The 21,174-nt window shown below is 42.1% G+C and overlaps 2 protein-coding genes across 2 annotated transcripts; one reads left to right on the top strand and one right to left on the bottom strand.

The window, feature by feature from the left end:
- Positions 1 to 3,426: 3,426 nt before the first annotated feature.
- On the top strand, positions 3,427 to 7,353 carry tmem229a (transmembrane protein 229A). Its single transcript, XM_080050729.1, has one exon. The coding sequence runs from the start codon at positions 3,516 to 3,518 to the stop codon at positions 4,644 to 4,646; it is 1,131 nt and encodes a 376-aa protein (XP_079906855.1). The 5' UTR covers positions 3,427 to 3,515; the 3' UTR covers positions 4,647 to 7,353.
- A 2,113-nt stretch (positions 7,354 to 9,466) lies between these two features.
- On the bottom strand, positions 9,467 to 15,931 carry LOC307268770 (hyaluronidase-1-like; the record flags this gene model as incomplete). Its single annotated transcript, XM_080051516.1, has 8 exons — positions 9,467 to 10,225; positions 11,206 to 11,295; positions 12,744 to 12,902; positions 12,985 to 13,203; positions 13,651 to 13,819; positions 13,909 to 14,072; positions 14,221 to 14,489; positions 15,859 to 15,931. The coding sequence occupies 8 exons, from the start codon at positions 15,929 to 15,931 to the stop codon at positions 9,788 to 9,790; spliced, it is 1,581 nt and encodes a 526-aa protein (XP_079907642.1). The 3' UTR covers positions 9,467 to 9,787.
- Positions 15,932 to 21,174: the final 5,243 nt, after the last annotated feature.

Here is a 21,174-nt window from a genome sequence, read left to right as displayed (position 1 = left end):
CTCTATTTTTGGTCAAGCTCTCAGTAGTGCCCCCATGTGGGCATCCAGTTACACTGCATGCCTTCTCATCGGTTTAGGATCACACTGTACAATGTAGGCTTTTTGTTTGCACTGTGTGTGAAGTAGCCTGCTGCTGCTCCTCCACTGCTCTCTATTCGGCTTGGTTCTAAAAAGCAATTTCAATACTCTATTAGAAATACTTGTGTTACTATAGCTCTTTAATAAGAATACTTGGTTATAATTAAGATAACTGTGGTTGTTCAGTGTCTATTATATGTTCAGTAACTTGGGTACAGTCCTGCTGGAAGAATAGCTGATCAAAACAATGGTCTCTTATGGATAGTTGCATTATTCACATCAAATATAGTTTAATGCTTGTTTTGTCTGTCTGTCTGTCTGTGTGTGTGTGTGTGTGTGTGTGTGTGTGTGTGTGTGTGTGTGTGTGTGTGTGTGTGTGTGTGTGTGTGTGTGTGTGTGTGTGTGTGTGTGTGTGTGTGCGTGCGTGCGTGCGTGCGTGCGTGCGTGTGTGTGTGTGTGAACTCTGTTGATGATGATGCAAGGTGGTATAGACAGGAAACCACAAGCGGAAGCAGAGATACCATGACTGGGCTGCATCCACTTCACGCTGGATTAATTGGATTTTCATTTCCTCATTTCACCTATTGCAAAACCGTCACTCCGATCAAACTCGAACAAATGATAATGGCTGTATATTTGTTACATCTTTTAGTGGATGGGTGATTTGTAAATGCCTAAGATGATGGATTAGTTAATCGCGTTTTGAGTAGGGCTACAAAGTTTAGCGAGAAGCAATATTAGTCTAGATCATAACAGTAGAGTTATCTTCTGTAATTATCATAAATGACTTTTAATTAAACAGTGTCAGCCAGGACGTCGCAGGGGGATGTGAGCTCAATTATGAACCGCGTCAGATCCAAGGCGTCCTGTGTCTCCACCGCGGTTATACAGTAGTACAGCCCCCTCCATCAGCTTCCCTTTAATGCTGCCTTCAGGTGCTATCGGTCATTTGGAAACGATGTTACTGTCATGGAAGTTTTTAATCAGTTAAACCTTGTGGGAATAAATGAACTGAAACTTCTCAATATAAACTATTTAATAAAAGTAGATAAAAAAACAGAGTTACAGAGTAAAGTTTCCAACCTGCATGGTCAGCCCCCGACGGGACTGACCCTATCTTTTGGTCAGACAGGGATTTTAAAGGCCCCGTTCAACAACAGGGGTGTCAACTAACAGATGTCAACTAGCAAATGGTCAAACAGGTCTCAGGGGTTTATTGTGGTCATTGTGGTTTATTGTGGTCAGCCACAATAAACCTTACATTAGTTTAAGCAACTGTTGTCAGCACATTTCTTAGAGGAAATGCACATGTGTTGTGATGTGATATACATATAAAAAAACAGATCAATACGATGGTTACAAATACATTTGCCTTCACAGTTACAACAACTATGAAAATGACAATCAAGTGCGCAGCCAACAAGCGTTTGCATGACCAATTCTGTGGCACTGGATTATACATCACAAAGATGGCATTGAACAGTAGAATAGACACATCTCAACTACTTGACCTACTTTAAATAGGCTAGCTGTTAAGTTTACCATGGCCAATTTACTTTTTATATCAGCAGTAAGCTTAGGGTTTTGTACATTGAGCTTTTATCATATTCAAAATGATGAGATGACATTTAAGAAGTGAAAGAGGTGGTAGTATAGGCTACACTATGAATTATTTGTTAAAATGTAGGCTATGCTTATCATAATGTTATATTGACTTATTTATGTAAAAACGTCCTTTAATGGGCATATGTTAATGAAGCCTATTCTAATTCTTAAATATATTGGATTGAAAAAGAGAACAACAGCTAAAAAGGTTTGGCTACTGTAGCCTGCTATTATTGTTTGTTTTATGGGTTGGTCTGTATAGCCTAGTGTTTGCATTGTGCCCAATTCACGAGGACTGATGGACATGCACATAACCAGCATAATTATCATCTCAAACGTGCAACACATTTAGGGAGAAAGAAGAATGCTAGCTAGTATGCTAACCATGGATGCAAACATGTCACATTTTAAAATAGGCCCTTCAAATCTTTTGTGAAGAGGGAAATGCATTAAACAGTTTGACATTTAGCCCTAAACACTAATTGTAAACAGATAAACTGTTGTTCAGGCATACAAGTTTACAAAGAAAACACCTCACAAGGCATGGTTGAGCATCTCAAGCTTTCTTCTTTTTTTCAGGGAGCACGTGAACGCAGCAGTCACTCTGCACTAGTCTCGCAAAGCCAGACCAAACTACAGCAAGTAGTAGGGTCTGGAAGCACTCTGTTTAGAGCCGTCTATTCGGATGGGGAAACCGGGGAAACTGGGCTAGCCTGTTTGTATTTGTTTAAACCAATCACAATCATCTAGGGCGGGGCTAACCCCGGGAAGCAGCAGCGGTGTCCTGCAAAATAGTGCCGGGGGGGGACTTATTTTGATGGAACGTCTTTACGTCCAGAGACTGTCAGAGAAATGGCTAAACCCGCAAACGCCACACAAAAACTATTAAAGACAAAAGGAATATACATAGTGTGTTGCTTTCTAACCAGCATGTCAAGACACCATACACTTTAGCCCCCGAGGAGCTCACGGGATAACTTAACCGGAGTTAACTAGCCACCCACGTAGTGTTATCTCTGGTAACATTATCATCGGCGGTTGAGAGGACGGCTACGGCGGTCGAGTAGAATTTTTAGCATTCGAGAACTTATGTCACCACCTCCTATCGCTGTAGTCAGAGCCGTAGTCCGTCTGTTTACAGGCAGAACAGGGCTTTGACGTTGTGAGCGCTACACCAACTGCAGCAAGTAGCCGTAAGAGTTGCTAGGTGATAGTGGAAGCCGTTGGAATCTTTCCCCGTCGCTAAAACACCGCTGCATAGTCCCTAATTCACCAAAGAAAGGGAACGGCGGATCTTAATCTAGCTGGTTATAAGGTCCGGTGCTCAATTCAAACCCCCACGCTTCATTTTCCAGAGTTTATGAGGGTATTTCTGCCCGGGGGTAGTTGTACAATGAAGTTGGACAGCTAGGCTAAGCTAGGATGCATCCCGGACCGCCGCCGCCAATATTATTATCCCGAAGTATCGCCACACTTTATATCTGTCTACAGTAATGTGACTTCTCACACCCTGTGTGTGTGTGTGTGTGTGTGTGAGAGAGAGAGAGAGCGCTGCACATAAGCACACGGGTTGACTGAGCGAATTGTTTCCGAATTTGAGGGGGATCACAATAGGGGAAAGCCAGCAACCGGGGGCTGCGTAGCTTTTCGACGCAAGCGAATAGACGCTGGCGGAAGTGGTCATGCCAGACTACTCTGCACAGACAGTGCAGCAGGAGATGCTTGCAGAAAGCAGCAGCTCCCTTCACTGTGTGCGGCCGCTGCGGAACATGACAGAAAACAATGTTAAGGAAGTGTGCGTCTGAAGGAAGAAGAGAGTGATTGATTTGATCATGGCCAGTTGCTCGCGAGACAACGGTCCTCGCAGCCGTTCAGCAGACCCCCCTGGTGGGCTAAAAACTGCGCCGGTGCCCCGCGAACGAGAAACATCCGGAGAGGTGGCGGAGTCGAAGCGGGAGCTGCCGCGATGGTTGCGGCTTTACTTCTACGGCATGCACGGCGTGACCCTGGACGTCCTGCTCTCTTCAATACAAGGGCTTTTCAATCATCGGGACCCTCAATTGGTAGGCTTCTCCTCTCCCTACCTTTGCATTATACACTCACTGACTCACTTTGCGCTGGAGAAGATCTACTCGCAGAAGAGGTGCTTCAGAGGTCGCCGCGTGGTGTTTCATTTCGTGTTTTACCCGTCCGTCTACATCGGGCTGCAGATTCTAATCGGGAACATAAACACTTTGACCGGCGAGCAGGTGAGGGTGGTTTCGGCCACGCAGCTCGCAGTGCACTACCTCCTGGCACTGTATTTCTCCCTGGTGTTTCACCGGGGGATGTCGAGGCTTCACTACTCGGCATCCTACCCCCCTGACGCAGTAGGGCAACCCCGGAGCAAAGCCGGCCCGGAATCGAAGGGCAACGTTCACAGTCGGGGGCCTCCTTTACCTCCTCCTCACGGGCTCCCGGGCTTGGTGCGTTTCTTGTTCTTTGGCATGCACGGCTTTCTGGACGAGGTCATTTTCACGGCCGTGTTCAACCTGGTGGAGAAGTCTGACCGGACGATGAGCGGCCACACGTCCCTGTGGTCGTTCCTGATGTACGGCAGCTGCAGCTTCGTGGTGGAGAAGCTCTACATGCATCTGCACTTCAGCCGAGGTTGGGGCACGTGCAGGCGGCTGCCCATCTACGTCTGCTTCATCTACATCTGGGAGTTCTGCTGGGGTCTGGTCCTGAGGCAGTTCGACGCCTGCTCCTGGGACTATTCACATTACCCGTATAACGTCATGGGACTCATCACCCTGCTCTACCTGCCGGGCTGGCTTTGCCTCAGTCTGTATCAGGACGTCCTGTCCAACGTCATGTTGAGAGTGAACTGCACCAAAGATGGAGATGATGATGATGATGATTTGAGCAGGGAGAATGGAGAGGTCAATGGGCACCTGCCAGAGTCCAATAAAAAATGTATTTGATTTGTGTGAAAGTGCAAGAAGTCAAATAAATGAGAGACCAGTTTGACCTTTCAACTCTGCATTTTTCAACTTATCGAAGTATTTAAAGCTGTAGTGCGTAACTTTTTTTATATGAATGACAGTTTCATTCAAGCCATCGCCATATCTGTTGACACAAAGTTGATCAAGCCTATCAGCTCCACAAAAACCTCACTGTATTTCTCAGAAACATTGACGCAGTACAGTAGAATAAAATTAATGTGCGTCAGACTTACCTCATGTAAATGCACTGACACAGTGTTGTTGTCATTACTCTGAATTTCTGATGGGGGCAACAGAAGTTACGCACTTAAGCTTAAAGATCATTTCTTTGAGACTTTGAACAGATGGCCAGCAAGATGTTGCATGATAACGACAACATATTTGTAGAATATGGGAGAAAACATTTAGTGCGGGTAATTCTTTCAGCAAATTAATGGTATGATTACTTACGTACATTTGTTACAAGTATTCAGATTAGACAATGTCCAGCTGTAAGCTCTTCAATGCCTGAAATGTCTTGGTCTAGTAATAGAAGAGAAAAAATGCAACTATAAGGACCCTGAAATATAGATATCACCTGTTTAAGTTAAGTTAATATTATTAGGCAATTGTTACATTGAAATTTGCCTTTCCACATATCCCCTCTGCCCTCTCAATGTACCACACTTCGGAGGGGGTCAGAGCGCAGGGTCAGCCGTAGTACAGCGCCCCTGGAGCAGTTTGGGGTTAGGTGTGTTGCTCAAGGACACAATGGTAGAGATGGTGGGCACCGTAGATGTTATACCAGCCACTACTTGTTTTAACAACTAACACCCTCCTGTTCGGTGCCGGGGATCAAACCAGTGACCTCATGGTTGCTGGTCGGCCACCTTTCCTCTAGGCCATCCTACACTAAAGTAAACTAACCTACTGCTGTTTTTACCTATCTAATGTAAAATATGGTTGTGATATTAATATTATTCAAGTCTTCATGACTTTGGAAGTGTGAATATAATATACTGTTTTTTAAAAGGATTATATGGGCAGATTTGCCATCTTATACATGTACGCATTGTGACAGTCCTCGTTTGAGTTGGATTGATTGTGTCATTTGCCTATGCACCACCCGGCATGCTTTGACTGTAGCCTAATAGCTCATGTCTGCATGCTACAAAGACGATAGTTTTGTTTCAAAAGATTTATGTTTTAGAGGTTGTTCGTCAAAAAACATCTATTACTGGCATCTCATACTCAAACTGCATCAATTCTTTTATTTTTTAAATTTTTTAAATCACATTTGAAAACAAACTCCCTATTTCCACTCAGCCTGTTAACCCCTGAGTAATGCATGGCAACTTATAGAATAGATAAACCCAGGAATATATGTAGCAAGAACCTGTAGCCGAGTGGATACGAAGAGCCAAGTGAGATTTTACTGGGAATTTTACATGAACCAAACGTTACTTTGCATGAGTGCCTTACTGACTCAACCAGATTCAAACTAACAAAGGCTCGGTGTCCATAGGGCTCCTCTTTTTATATTTGAAGCACTGAAGTGTTTTGCAAATAGTTATTATACAAATATTTTACCCTTTACTACTAATGACGGTCTCAGTCAGAGATGTTGCATTTGTTCTATTATAGATTTTTATGTTGTGTTACTGCTTAAATTTACAGCAAGATTTTTTTTCCTTATGGTTACATAATAAAATAAATATGGCCGAACATAAAACTCTGGTATTGCTCCGTGTAGCAACAAGTCTAGTCAAATCAAATTAATTTCCGAAGCACTTTTTACTGTTGACGGACAGGGAACCCTATCACTGTGCCAAAGCTGACACAAAAACATTTCTCCAAGAAAGCACATTTAGTTTATATACATTCATCAAGTGTAGTTGAAAGGAATATAGTACAGACATGTTGTTAAACCATATAGTTTTAGCTAAATATTCACTAAATAAACCTAGACTGAGTGTCTGTAGGGCATATTCTGACCCCTCAAATTTGCTTGATAGTAGGCCTCTGCACTGTGACTAAAGAAATGGCACTAACGGATAGGAAACTTGTGGCTTACTTACCATCATTTCAGCTGATGGATTTGCACAGATATCACAGAAGCATTTTAAATTGGTGCTAGAATCAACCTGGTAATGTTTGGAGCCGCCCTTTACTTATTTCTGTATAATTACAAAAAATGTGTTTGTTCTAATCATAACTCTAAAAATAACTCTGTTCTAAAAATAAGAATAATGTCAATGTCTGGTCTGCCCATATTAGGAGTAATTGGCACACATACTGTACAATATCTTATCATTTACTTACAACAAACATCGGTGTAGTAACCTAGTTCAAATCTATGTCCAGCTATCAGAACTGCTCACCTGCACTGAACATGTACAGTGCTATTGAGACCTAGCAGTTCTAGTGGTTTTTTTTTCTGTGCAACTTGGCAGCTAAATTGGAGGTTCTTAAACATTTGCGTTTACTGAGCAACGAGTGAATGCCTTTGTACATCTTACAGAATTTCCATGGTCGAATAACTCTGCTGTATTTTAATCATGTTTGATCTTGTGCTGCGTCATTCACCAATTAGAAGAAGAAAAAAACTACTTTTAGTAAGATGAAAGGTTTAGGCAAATTAGATTTTTTTTTTTTAAATGTTGGCTGTATGATTTAGAATTTTAATTAAACCTGACATTTTCCTGTGGCACGACTGACAGTCCTTCATTTCTTTACTGTACATTTATTTGTACTGTTGGCAAATACCATTCAGATTATGCAGTAGAGTTCAGAGCAAACTTCTTTCACATTGTGTTTGTAAAAGAAAAAAAAAAAAAAACTTGCTCTCCTTATCAAATAGATTAGGAGAATCTCGGTAAAATATGTTGTTTACTTGACCACTTCACTTTTAACAGAGAAGTAAAACAAGTGGGACATGTTTATCTTTACTTCCTTTTTAATTAGTTGACCTTTCATTATCATGGGTATAATGGCGATAATAGGGGCGGGGTCGTGACACGGGATACCAAGAAAACATCTCTGTGATCTATTGACATATTGAGTCATGTCGCTGACATGGTTGTGTCAACTGTACACAGCGGTTTCTTATTAATTCATGCTTACCTTTGTCTTATCTCAGTTAAGAAACTGGTTTCAGCAAAGTTCACTTCGAAAACACAATCCAATGACAGAAGCAATAGATTATATGATAACATTGGCTCTGTGCCTGGAAGTTTCTTTCTAACAAAAAAAAAACACAACAGTTCCTGGTACACACAAAAGCATTTTTTTTAGGTCCCACTTCCTTGTTAAGATAATGTTACATTGATTAGATGTTTCACTGTCCTTTCTTTTGCAGTTTATACATGAGTAAAGTTGTTATGGCAACACGTGTGTGTGTGTGTGTGTGTGTGTGTGTGTGTGTGTGTGTGTGTGTGTGTGTGTGTGTGTGTGTGTGTGTGTGTGTGTCTGTGTGTGGTTGGTTGCAAAGATAAACAAATATGCATGAAGGTGCTTAACTGGTTTCTATTTTTAAAATGATGTGTATGTTGTCATAGCCAATAGTGACATTCATAAGAGAGTATATGATAAGATTAAATTTGAACACAAATGGCCTGGGAGTGGTTAAACTGGGGTGCGAAACACGCATCAAACTGTCTTCTCTCTCTCACCTTGGAGATCATTGTGACACAAGCAAACACAAACACAGGCACATCTCAAAAGCCTACCACCCATAGGACTTGTTTAATACACCAATGACCCACAGTATCAGCCTACAACGCCTCAGTGGGAATACGGTGACTTCTCCATAGATATTCATTGGTGCTCTCAATAAGAAAGTAGCTACACTCCGCTGTGAACAAACATGAAAACATGGCTTCATCCAGATTAAAACAGGAATGGAGATCAAGTTGTTCGGCTGCCAATAGCTTAACGTTCAACTTTGCAGCTCTCTTTTGTTAGCTATTTTTGAGCAGTTTGGGTTATTGTATATCCCCATATACTGTAACTTATGTAGCCTACCTCAGCAGCTGTCCCCTAGCAACTGGTAGGTAAACTCCAATAAACACATTGTACACAACCTGCTCAATACCTAATACAAACCATCATTAGCTATAAGCCAGTCAACACTATTGCAAGCTATTGACCCAGTCCAGTTATGTCCCTCAGGAGTTGGGACAAAAAAACAGAATGAGAAGAGGATTGGATATCGGACTTGCATTCACCCTGTGGCTTGAAATATGTCACCCAAATGAAATGAATGTTGGGTGACACACATCTGCCGAAATGTTTAGCTGCTAGCCAAATCAGCCTGAAATGCTGTGCAGCTTGCGACTGTCCATCCAAACAGGTGTTTTCACTTATCTGATTAGACCTTTTCTCATTGAAGTTGGATCCAAGTCCATATGCAAATATAAACCATACAAGATGTAAATTGTTCTGCCTGAACAAATACAAACTAAGAGAGTCAGGAATATGTCAGGACATTTTGACCTGTCACCAAAGATAAAACACTGGTAGCCATAAATGATGGACTTTGATGGCTACATTATATTTAGCTCCTTTGGTTTGGTATTTTGAATGCAGGAAAAAAATAAACGCACCTTTAATACCATGATTCAAATTGATCCTACCTCCTAAAGACCTAATTCACATTAAGTCATATTTAATTTTTTAACATAATTTACTTAAAAGCCAGTCACACTATTTTCTTGCGTTGTGACAGGCAAGTTCAACACAAAACCAACCACTCTGCTCCCCCTTGTAGGTTTTTCATTTATTTACATATGCAGTCAACTCATAGGCAATACAAATGCCCAATAGAAATTTGTTTGTTTTGAAATAAGGCAAACACAGATGGCAGCTCTGCAGGAGTAGGCTTACGAAACACTCATTCTGTCAGTGGTCGTGGTACGCATGATTGTTATGAGCAAGTATCTCTCGGTTCAGTAATCACTGAAAAAGCCAATTAAGCTTTTGACTAAATATGTAAGGTGTTCAGCACTGGATTGTGACAGGGCTGGGTAGTTCCCAGGTCTCAATGTCTTTTAGTTTTTTGGTTAAGGTGGTGTGCTCCGGGAAAAAAAACTGTCCTGTCAGAAAAAATCTCTGGAAAAGTGACCCAACAGTTTGATTACAAGCTAAACTTTCAAGTTCTTTAGAACATTGTCCTTAGTAATACTGGCTTGTTGTGTATCGTCCAACATGGCTTTCTTCAGAGTGTGAGCCTTGTGATACAGCCCTTGCTTCACACTAAATTTCAGTGCCTTGGCTAGCTCTCTGTAAGTCCCGGGAGAGCATCTCAGTCCTTTGTAGCATTGACATCTAAACCCCCTGCTTAAGGTCTTCAGGTCCGTCAAGGTAGGTCTCCCAAGGACAACGTAGCGGTTCTGAACATGAACGACCCTGAAACTCTCAGGGTTTAAGTGCAGGTAGTGATTGGAGTTGTAGTTTTTTCTGACACAGCGGCCATTTCCCTGACACAGGAAGTGGCTGCAGAGCTGGGCGGCGGCGGTGACGTTGGTGATGTAAGGGTTAAGTGTGGAGGAGAGGTAAGATGAGAGGGCTTCACAAGAAGTCTGGGCCGCAAAGGGAGGAAGGAACCGGAAGAACAAGACAACATTATTCAAGAGTAAATTTAAACTTTGCTTCTAAACTAAACTGTTCATAATACTGTGTGTCTGGGGGGGAACAATTTGACCAAAGTTCAAAGCTTTATTGGTCACATGTTTGCAAAAATAACATTTTACATACAGGGAAATTTAAAAAAAAGGATGCCAACAAGCATGAAATATGTTCATTTGCAGACCTTTGATGAAATACATAGTTTGGCCTTTTAGGAGAATACACTCATTGGCTTTCTTGCCAAAAGTTATGTTAGAGAATCGATACCATTCTCATATTCAATATGAAGCAGAAACTATCACAAAGTTTGCTTAGCATAAAGACTGGAGGCAACGGGGAAACAGCTACCCTGGCTGCCAACACATTATTATTGTTGGCATGGCCAGTATTATTATTTATTCAATACGTCACTTCTCCCAGGCCATGTCATTTTTCAAACACAGCTAGGTTTCTGTATGACTTGAGCAAACAAGCTATAACTTGTACGAGTTGTTGGTAGACAGATGTTATTACTTTCAGACTGAACTAGGCTAGCCGTTTCCTCCTGCTTTTATTGTTGGCTCTAGCCAAATATTGAATGTTCAGACAGAAGAGGGGTTTCAAATGTATCATCCAACTCTCTACAAGAAAGTAAATAAACATATTTCCCAAAATGTCAACAAATTCAAGCGAAAGCAGAATTTACAAGTGAGGTCTCTTTCAAAAGACTTCATCCAGTGAAAGTCATTACCATTAAGCTAATATCTAGGCTTCCCTGTCATGGATCAGTTAAAACTGTTGCGCAATCCACTTATTCAATCCATCAGTTCATCTGCCACTGAGGTATTGTCAGTCTTTGACAGAGACGAGCAGACTCTTATATCATCCAACTGAATACACCATCTATGGTCTGACTACCTGCCATCAGTACACCCTGGGGGAGGTGTGATGTTACCTGGTCATCATAGTCAGTGAAGGCCCCCCACAACACAGCGCCAGACGCTCCCACTGCAGCACTCTCGCCAATGGTGCTGACCAAGTCTCCCTAGACAGAAATAGTCAAAAGGTTCTTTATTACATTTGTACAGGTACTCAAACTGCCACAGGAATTCAGAAATTAGTATGAATGTATGCATGTATGAATGCATGGAACATAGATGTTTACACTGTACTCCCAAAAATAACCTCATTGTACCATGTTACGCGCCCCACACACATCCTACCTCTACTGCGCGTCTACCTCGCGTCTGCGTCTGACTTTTGGTCACAGACTGTGAAATCAACGTAGAGCGAGCACACATCCAACCTCAGACGCACTGCTGAGGCGCGTCGGAGGCACGTCTGCAGCGCCGCTCCCCTTCACCTCAGGAGGCTCGCCTATTTTTTTCTGAGAGCAGCGCGTCTCTCTCGCGTCTCTGTGCTTTAACTGATAGAGAAATACTCTGTTGACAGTCATACCAGCAGCATTCACTCTAGTTACACGTTTACCCGGTGTGTTTATTTCAAAATAAAACATCCCTCAGTCGTATACGCGAATAATCCCTTTATTTCACGATTTAATTGTGCAATCAAAATCCGAGGGATTTAAAACCTAATTTTCAATTAGTTCTGGCATTTCATTTTTGGATAAATGACACATATAGAGATCCAATATAGTGAAGAAATAAAAAAGATCATGATGAGCGCAACAGTTTTCCGTTGCTCTATCTGTGTCTACGGCCTTCTTCTTCCCCGACCACACCCCCCTCTCTCTCTCCCGTATATATCAGTAAAGTGATTTTTGAAATACTCTGTTGAGAGTCATATTGACTTCATACTGGCAGCTTTCGCTGTAGTTTCACCATTTCCTGGTGTGTCCCCTTCAAAATAAAACTTCCAACAAGGGAAAATATGGCAAAAAAAAAAGAAAAAAAATGGCAATGGGGCGCACGGATTACTGTCCAGACTCAATATAAATCATATGCATCATAGATGACATGAAAGAACTTCATTTTTAATGGGAATTATCTATGAAAACTCTATGTAGAAAGATAGGGCTTTTAGAAGCAGCGCTGCAGCAGCAGCTGCTGAGACGTTGCATGTGTGTCCGAGAAAAGTCTGAGAGAGGCAGCAGTAAGGTAATGCGACGCGCTCCAGAGGTAGACGCAGGATGTGTGTGGGGCGCGTTAGAAGAAAGGATAAGGATTACAGGTAAGGGTTGCCACCTGAGAAGGGTGCTGTTACACCAAGAAACCAAACTCTTCTTACAATTGGACCCCAGGCTTGAAACACTTCACTGCTGGGGATAAATAAGTAACCTAAGATGTGTCTTATCATGTGTTTATTTGGTCACTCACTAGTGAGTCGTGAGTCGAATGGTGAATTTGATTCATTAAGATCAGTGATTAATTGTCTTAAATAAACATCAACCAGTGACATATCATTCTTTCATACCATACTACATCTGAGAATTTAGCATATATTAGACAAATCATTTGAATTTCTCTTATTCACCTGACTGAGGAATCTTCTGTTCTGGTCGACAAATACAGGTCGCGTGTAAACAAAGACAGGCGCAGTGACACCCCATCTAGGCAGGGCAGATACTCTCAAAGCTTCCTGGACACGGTTTCTCACCATCAGGGCAGCTCTGGGGCTGTCCGCCAAAGAAACCTGAAAACATTCGAACAACTTATTTTAAATTGCGGAAATACTATAAGGGATAACCTTGTGATGACTATACAGTCTAACCAACCTGCAGGTATACAGAGGGATAGAAGGCAGTGCTGGACTCCCACAGCCAGAGCAGCTCATCATTCTGCCTCCTCACCTCCTTGGAGCACCGGCCCGTGTAGTTGGGCTTCTCCCAGCCATAATTGTAGCAATTGGGAAACAGATAGAAGCCCCAGAGATAGTTGGGTCTCATGGTGCTGCCCTTTGCCAACATCCCTGACATGATCCTCTTGGCTGCCGTCTAAAAGGGAAGGAAAGACAGAAGAATGGAAGAGAATATCAAATAGCTGTTTAGAACTATACAATCTGTTTTAAACTTCAAGCAGTTAGTTCCAGGGGCGGATTAAGATATATTGGGGCAAACAGCCAACACAGGCATGGGGTCCCTTTTTTAATTCGTATTTATAAAAGAAAGACCTCTGTTGAACTTATTTTCTTTAGATTTTCAAAGTGCTTCTCTTAATTTTTCTGTTTGCCAATCCGTTCTTTGTTGATGACTGTCTTCTGCTCAATATGTTTTGCAGATATTCAGTAAGATTATAGTCCAATGTAGTGGAGTTGAGTCTGAGACTACTCATGAATTAAGCATTCGGATGCCAGCTTAACTTAAATGGGGCCCTAAGCTATAGGGCCCATAAAAAAGGCAATTGCTTGCCTAATGGTTAGTCCGCCTCTGGTTAGTTCTGACCTCGAACTGTTGCTTGGCTTTCTCTGTGGCCTGCTGGACTGTGAGGGATCGGTTTCTGTGCATGGCATGGGCCACAGATAAATTCTGGTAGATTCTCTTAGTGCCCCAGTTTCTGTCCCATAGGGGGCGCCATTCCTCCCAATCAATCACAGCCAGGCCCCGGCTTGTCCTGGAGAAAAGAAGGGATGAGGAAGAAGGGGGGCATCAAATGTTTCAAACAATAAAAGGGGGACATTATTAAATGTAAGGTGGGCTCACTTTGATGGGATGTAGTAGTTAATATCTGCTCTGGCTTTGTTCACACTGGCTTTGAGGTTAGCTCTCTGAGGGATCCCGCCATTCAGTTTCCTCCCTGTTAGGTCTACACGTGGGTAAAGACCCAACCGATCTGTGTAGAAAAGAGAAAGGAACTGGCCTGGAACCTGCAAGAGAAACTTGTAACACTGGGAATTTCTCTTAAATAAGTTTAAAATGACAATTTCAAGGGGACGTGCTTGCTCCATTCCTACAATATGTGTGCATGCATAAGTTCATTTAATGAAGAGAACACTCAACTATTTGTCCCCTTACCTTAGCAGGTGTGGCCACTCCTTTAAAGGGTGAGGTGTCCAGATAGATGTTGTACCTGTTACACACCAGATCGGGGATGTTCCAACTGACAATGAAAGGCTGGTGCTCAAACAGTGGACCTGTGGTGTTGGGGAGAGGGGGACGCAAAAGTGGCCTGGGCTTACGAGAGTTCACTGTGACTGGAGGAGATGTCGAGGTTTTGGGTACAGGGACGGGGGAAGCATCCTCAAGAGGAAGGGGCGAGGATTTGGAGGGTAATGTCAAGAACGCTGTGGAAAAGGATAGCGTTGAAACAGGAGAGGGAGGCTTGTGTGAAGCAGTTTGGGGTGGAGAGGAGGTTGGGAAATGTTTTGAAAGTAGAGCGAAGTCAGAGGGATGAGATAGTTTAGAAGTGTTAAGAGGCAGTTTTTCTGAAGACACAGGAGTCATTTTGGACCATTGGCACGGTAGGTTTTTGTGCAGAGGTGCTCCCGTAGTTTTGAGGGACAATGTCAGACGTTTGCAGAGGTGAGGTAGCAACCTGGAGATATTAGGAGACATTTCTTTGAAGGGTTTAAGAGGAAGCTGAGACACAGGATGGAAATGGACATGATCAGGACTCGGAGAGACTTGGCCGAGCTGAAGGGAAGACGTTTTTGTAGCAGCTGAGGGAGGAGAGGTGAGGTCTTTTCCGGGAGATGTCTGGTTCCAGAGCGACACTGTAGAGGGAGCTGGCATTGTTGTAGAGGGATGCAAAGTCATAGTGGAGGCTTTTGACCAAGATGTTGGGTTAACGGTGGATGCGACGTTGGATGATTTTAGGATTGCTGAGTTGGAAGCGGTTGATGCGTTTGTGTTACCAACAGTAGGGTACACAACTTTTAGCGTATTTGGGCCAGATAATGAAAGAACAGGCCAGACGGAGTGAGCGAGAGCAGGGAGGACAGAAAGGGGCAGAGGGGGAAAGATTGATGGAGTGAGTAAGATAAGCAGCAGCACACAACTTCTCTGTTCGCTGTTCTTCTTCTGTCCGACTGAAATCATCCTTTCCCCTGGCTGAAGAAAAACAGAATCGATTAAACTCCATATTACAGTCTAATAGGTTAATAATATGTATATATTAGCAGCTAATAAAACAAGCAAGACAATGGTCCACTTTTAAAATAATCCAAGCAAAAGGTTGTACATGCAAAGAAGTCTCAGAACAAGCTGCTCCCAAATGTTAATTACTTTATGTAGATTCAAAATAAATGCATTACTAACAAAGAACCTGTAGTTCTTGTCTCTGGGATTCTAATTGAATCTGTCCAGCATGGTATGAATTCACTCTCCCTATCTAGCCAAACACAATTCTCTCCCATGTAAGCATTTATTCAAAAAAAATCCAGATGGCCCCCTTTACAATAATAAAACACAACATACAAGGTCATAACGGCAAGACATTATAAAAAGACACAATACCTGGGCATGCCTTCAGTGTAGCCGTCTCACCATGCAATGTGTTGACACAGAGAGTGAGGCTATCCTGGTGAAAATGACACTGATATAGGTATAGGGGAGGAGGGTAGAGGAGAGGCATGGTTGGAAGAGCTGTGTTCAAGGATGCTCTCTGCTCTCCGTTGTTTGTCTGAGTATAAATAAACATCTTGTTTTGATCACCCATGTGCCAGGTCTGAGCAGGGGGAGGAAGGCACACCTGGGTGTGAGGTTGTGGTGCATGCACTGTCCTCATAGTGAATCACACTAAGTAGGGTTGGCAGACGCTTGTCACCTGGGACTGGATAAACAAGTTATCACAATAGTCGACTCCATGGAAGCAAATGGGGGTTTCACATTTCTTTATTAACTGAAATTCATCCCTCCATATTTCAAAACCACATGATCAGTTGATGTCTGTATTTGGGCTTATCATTGCTTCCACAGTAATAGCATTTTCCGTGATTTTGACCGTGTGGGCAGTGGGTTTACGCAAAAGGTGGCAGGTTGGCCTTGTTAGATAAATAACGACTTGAAATGCTTCAGCCAAATCCTTTCCATTCCCTCTCTCTACAGTAAGGCGACATCAGAATTTGACACCTAGGTGGCAGGAGAGGAGTTTTATACTGATGGCATCGGTTAACAATAGCAGCTCTCTTCTATGAGACACTCATAGTGAAGCTTTCAGACAAAAATAACTCAGATATACAGTATCTAATAATGGCACGTTTCCCCTCCAAGTTGCAAGCCAGTGTACACTGTCTGGCGATATATGCGAGATATACCAAATGGTTATTATTTCACAAGTTGTTGACACAGTGTGAACAGTGGGACAGTGACCTTTGACCCTACTAGATGTTTTCAGGAGAGTGGTGTGTTTCTGTTAAAATAATACAAAAGGTAGATTTTAGAGGAAGAGAACAATATTATGTCACGTTTTGGCACGAGAGGATCGAAAAGGTGTCGAAAGACGTGGGGAAAGACTCAGACGCAGACAGATCAGATAGACCCATGATTGTTTATCAGAAATAGTGATTTACTGGCAGGTACAGATGGACGTGGGTTGGCAGGCTAGTAACAGGAATGCAAGTAGACAGGTCGAGGTTTGGTTCATGGAAACTCACAGGAACCAAAAATAAATCAACCACAACAAGGAACCAACAGGGAACAAAGGATTAGGGCAGGTGATTTAACTGAAGGTGGGGTGACTGCAGGGCTAATGAGGGAAGTAAGTACAGGTGAGCGGGTGAATCAGGTTGTCTGGAAAAGTCTTAGGGCATCTGGTGGACAGTTTGAGGATGTACAGGTCTGTTGAGGAGTGTATAGGAAAAAAGAGCATGGCCTGCGAGAAGTGAGCAAAGACTATGAAGAGACGATCTGAGAAAGTAATGCAGAGGGCTTGGGATGTGAGGTTGTGGAGACCAATTGGAAATGTTGGTGACTTACGGTGTACAGTTCCCTTGATACATTAGACCTAAAGAATGGGCTCTATTTTGATTTATTGGTAAGGCATATTTTCATCACCAGATAGCATCAATGTCGCATCAGATACAAGATGGCAGTTCTGATACTCCTTCCAAAAGGTTGAAATATGAAAGACATTTCCTCCATCATTCTGCTCAAGAGACATTACAAGACAAGAGTTCAATAAAATACCTGGCTATGCTGTACTCACTAAGTTTAGAGGGTTTCTTACCAACGATGTAATAGTTGTTTTGTACCCATGGATTATACATGTTGGGACACAACGAGAAAAATTTGATGAACAGCTGTTCGTGAGCCTGACTGAACATATTGCTGAGTACAAACAGGTTTGGGCACATTATTAAACATGAGGATGAGCAACATATACCAGCCTTGTTAAGGCCTCGGTTGTCTGCTTAATTGCTGAGCGCTATTTCTTTCGAAGAGTTAAATGAATGCAGCGAACAGGCCATGATTTTAAATATTTGAACACTTTGCATTGTGAGGGAATGTTGGGTCTTTAGTTGTAATATTAATGGTAAAGATTAATAGGTCATATATGCCTATCTTGTGTGTCTGTCTCACAGACTCTAGGTCAGCCTTGGAGCCTGTTAGGAGACACATAGGTCAGTTGTATAGATAAAGTCTCATCTCCTTCTACTCCAGAATGTTATGGTTCACTGTGTTCAGCTCTGAACCAAAACATTGGTACGCTTGGTGCCCGAGCCGGGGAGGTGTTAGAGATAGCGCGAGGTTAATAAACAGCTCTAAGCATGTGTCTGTCAGAATTGAAGTGCAAGTCACGAGAGTTGCAGTCCGGTTCTCCTTGGCCAAGTCTGTAATAAATATCGCTTCATAATTCATCCAAGTCTCCTGAAACATTCTTCCACCTGAGTTGACCTCCAACCTTGAAAGAACTTCCTTCACACGCATCACCATCAAGAACAATGGGGTGTTTCGTTTTGTGGTATCAGTCAATTAACATGGATTTTATAGAAAACCCCTTCAATATAAACTTAGAAGCATTGTTTCAATGCAACATAAAATGTATCATTGTAGGCCCCTTGCTGTCCACTTATGGAACATATCGCAAACTGATCGGGCTTAGCCTACACACTGATGATTCAGACACATGAGTTTTCCTTATACCTAGACATGTTCAGCAGTTCATTGTCAAGAATCTACTACAGCACAACATTTAAAGGAAAGCTCCAACTAACAAGGCCTAAAATATTGTCTATTTGTGCTCTGCATAGTTGCATTGTTTTTTTCCTTAAACAGTCCCACTTTAATATTTTCTCTATAACAGAAGAGTAGTTACTCCTCACACTCTCATTGTGCAACAATGTATGCAGGCAGCAATATGCATGATGGTTACCTATTGTGCTTTGGAATACATGTTGGCCTAATGCGATACAGTGACCAATATGCCGAGTGCATGGTCTGCATCAGTGACATACTTTCTAGAGTGATGCTGCCACCTTGTGGTTAAACTGTACTGATCCTGCAAAGATCAACTCATCTTTATAATCTACAATAATATTGTGGTAAAGGTTCTGTAGCTACACAGATTTACCCAAATGTTATTTTACACAGTAGTATAACTGATGGTGTAAAACCAGTGGTTCCCTTTTTGGCTTGTGACCTTTTAAAGGTGAAGTAATGTTTATCTGGTACCCCTTTGTAAAGGTTGCATTAGCAGCCAGTTAAACAAAGATGTGGTTTCCATTCAATGGTTGTCCCATACAAAAAGTATGAAGAGGTCCAAAGAGGTAACAGCATCCAGTGTATTATATTAGAAAATAAATCAAACATGAAATATATTTGGAAGTAATAATCAGATTTAGCAGGGAAAATAAAAGTTTCTGCCTTGTTGATCTATTTTATAATCCCTCAGATGTATCGTGTGACCCCTTATGGTTCTGGCTCCAGGTATTATTTGCAAATATCATGACGGGAGATTAGAACATTGTAGAACAGGATGCTAGAAGAGACGTGGAAAGGCCGACCTCATGAAATATTCATACAGCAGACGGTAGGGGATGTCTTCCTAGGGGTTTCAAAATATAATATTCATGTTGCGCTCTTCCCTGCTTCTCCCATAATCCCAATTGTCTTTTGTTGTAAAAAAGTGGGTCAAATGAATGTTTCACAAGGTGTAGCCCAGAAGGAGTGTCTTAACTGGTACAAATTAAAACCAGCTTCTGATAATGCAGAGTTTTCCCATCCTTAAATACTCATTCTGTTAAAAACAAGAGAAGCACTACCCACACAAACGCGCTGGCTGACTTTAGCCTACATTCACAAGTACTAAAAAACTCTTCCCTGCCCGTGCTAACACCTCGCACATTCTTGTCCACTTTGCTGAGAAATGCCACTCAGGTATCTCACACAAGCTTTCTGTTCATGGCCCAGTGCTCTTGCTATTGTGTGAGTGAGTGCATACCAAGCTGTTATTAACTGTCACTCTCATTGGGTTTCCGTGAATAGAGCATCTGTATCCATCTCAATATGTCAGTGAATGTACACTTCACCTCTCTACTCATGTGATTGCTGCTTACTCACGTTATGGGGGGGAGGGGGGTTTACACACTGGACTGAAAGCATCCGCAAGACAAGTCAAGAAGAACTTAAGCGACCGTTTTCATAAGCCAAAATACACATGCCAATGACATCATCTCGAAAACACTCCTAGGTGTTACCGCTTCTCTTTCTGTTTCCTTTCTTTCAAATTGTATGTACAGTATGTAGTTCACTTTCCCCTCACTGTTACTTCCCCTCTTCATCTGCCCCACCCTTCTCTTTCACTCAATCACTGCCCCAAAATGACAAATCTTTTTCATTTCGGGTTTCTGCATGAATAACATTAGTGATGTTATAACTTCTTATCCAGGATGAGTCATTTCGAGTGCCTCCATAGTTCATTGAACCGAGGCTAGGTGGAGTACTCCAGTCAGATCCCCCGGGTGTTTCTCTGCCTGTCGGTCGGGTTTTTCGAGTTCGACTAGACTCCACTATGGAGCAGGGAATCAGGCAGAAGCAGGTGCAAGTACATCGAAGCAAATCTAAAAGAGTGTTCGAATATAGGTTGGGTTAATGTTCAAACTTTAAACGTTTTTCGTTTTTTTTAAGATGTTAAAGCATAGTGATTAGACAGAACAAAAAACAGTGGGACAGTCATCAATGACTATTTTAATCTATGTATACACAAAGTTCCTCCCTAAATAGTGAGTGCAGCAGCCCGCCCTTTACTGTGAAAACATGTCACCAATAGTTTTGTTTTTCAAAGGATGCTTTGGATTAAAGATAATTTTCTCAGTTTTAAATGTATTGCCAAGGAGTCTAATATGAGAATACTCCATGGCAAGGCAAAGTAATTAACCCATCAAAATGAACGCATGTAAAGCATGGTTCATAAGGAAATAAGTGTGACTTGTAGTTGTTTTAGTTACCAAGGCATCTTAAAGTTCCATGTGGTGGTCAATAACAATGCAAATATACAGGGATTCAAAAAATATACATACAATTCAGTTTGAAGCGCACTATATGGCAATTTACTGTAATTAACCATGGCCAAACATCCATATTCATCCTAATTGAAGACTGTCATCTCTGTAGACGCTTTCTCTACGCTCACAGCGACCCCATAGAGAGGTCAATTGGCCTGAGTTTCTGAAACACTCTCATGCATGCATACATACACTCATGCATTATACAAAGTTGTAGGCACATGTGTTAACATTTACATGCAAACAAAACAGACACAGACATAAACAATGTACAGGAATCTCTGCAAGTAGAACAACGGTGAAAAGCTAAAAGCGTTTTGTCTAACAACATCCAGAGTGCCTTATATCGGAAGGGAGAGTCTTTTCATGTTATTGCTTCTCAGACTCTGACATCCAGCACACAGCACACCCCTATCTGCTTGACTCAGCACGTTGCATGGTAATACAAACAGCCGTAGGGACATCATTAAAATGAGTGTTTGAGAATGTATCCTCCCCTTGTTCAAGGTAAAGGTAAATGTATATA

The sequence above is a fragment of the Ammodytes marinus genome (genome assembly GCF_949987685.1).
Source record: "Ammodytes marinus genome assembly, chromosome: 22".
Taxonomy (NCBI): Eukaryota; Metazoa; Chordata; class Actinopteri; order Uranoscopiformes; family Ammodytidae; genus Ammodytes; species Ammodytes marinus.
This window is presented reverse-complemented; position numbering and strand designations above follow the sequence as displayed.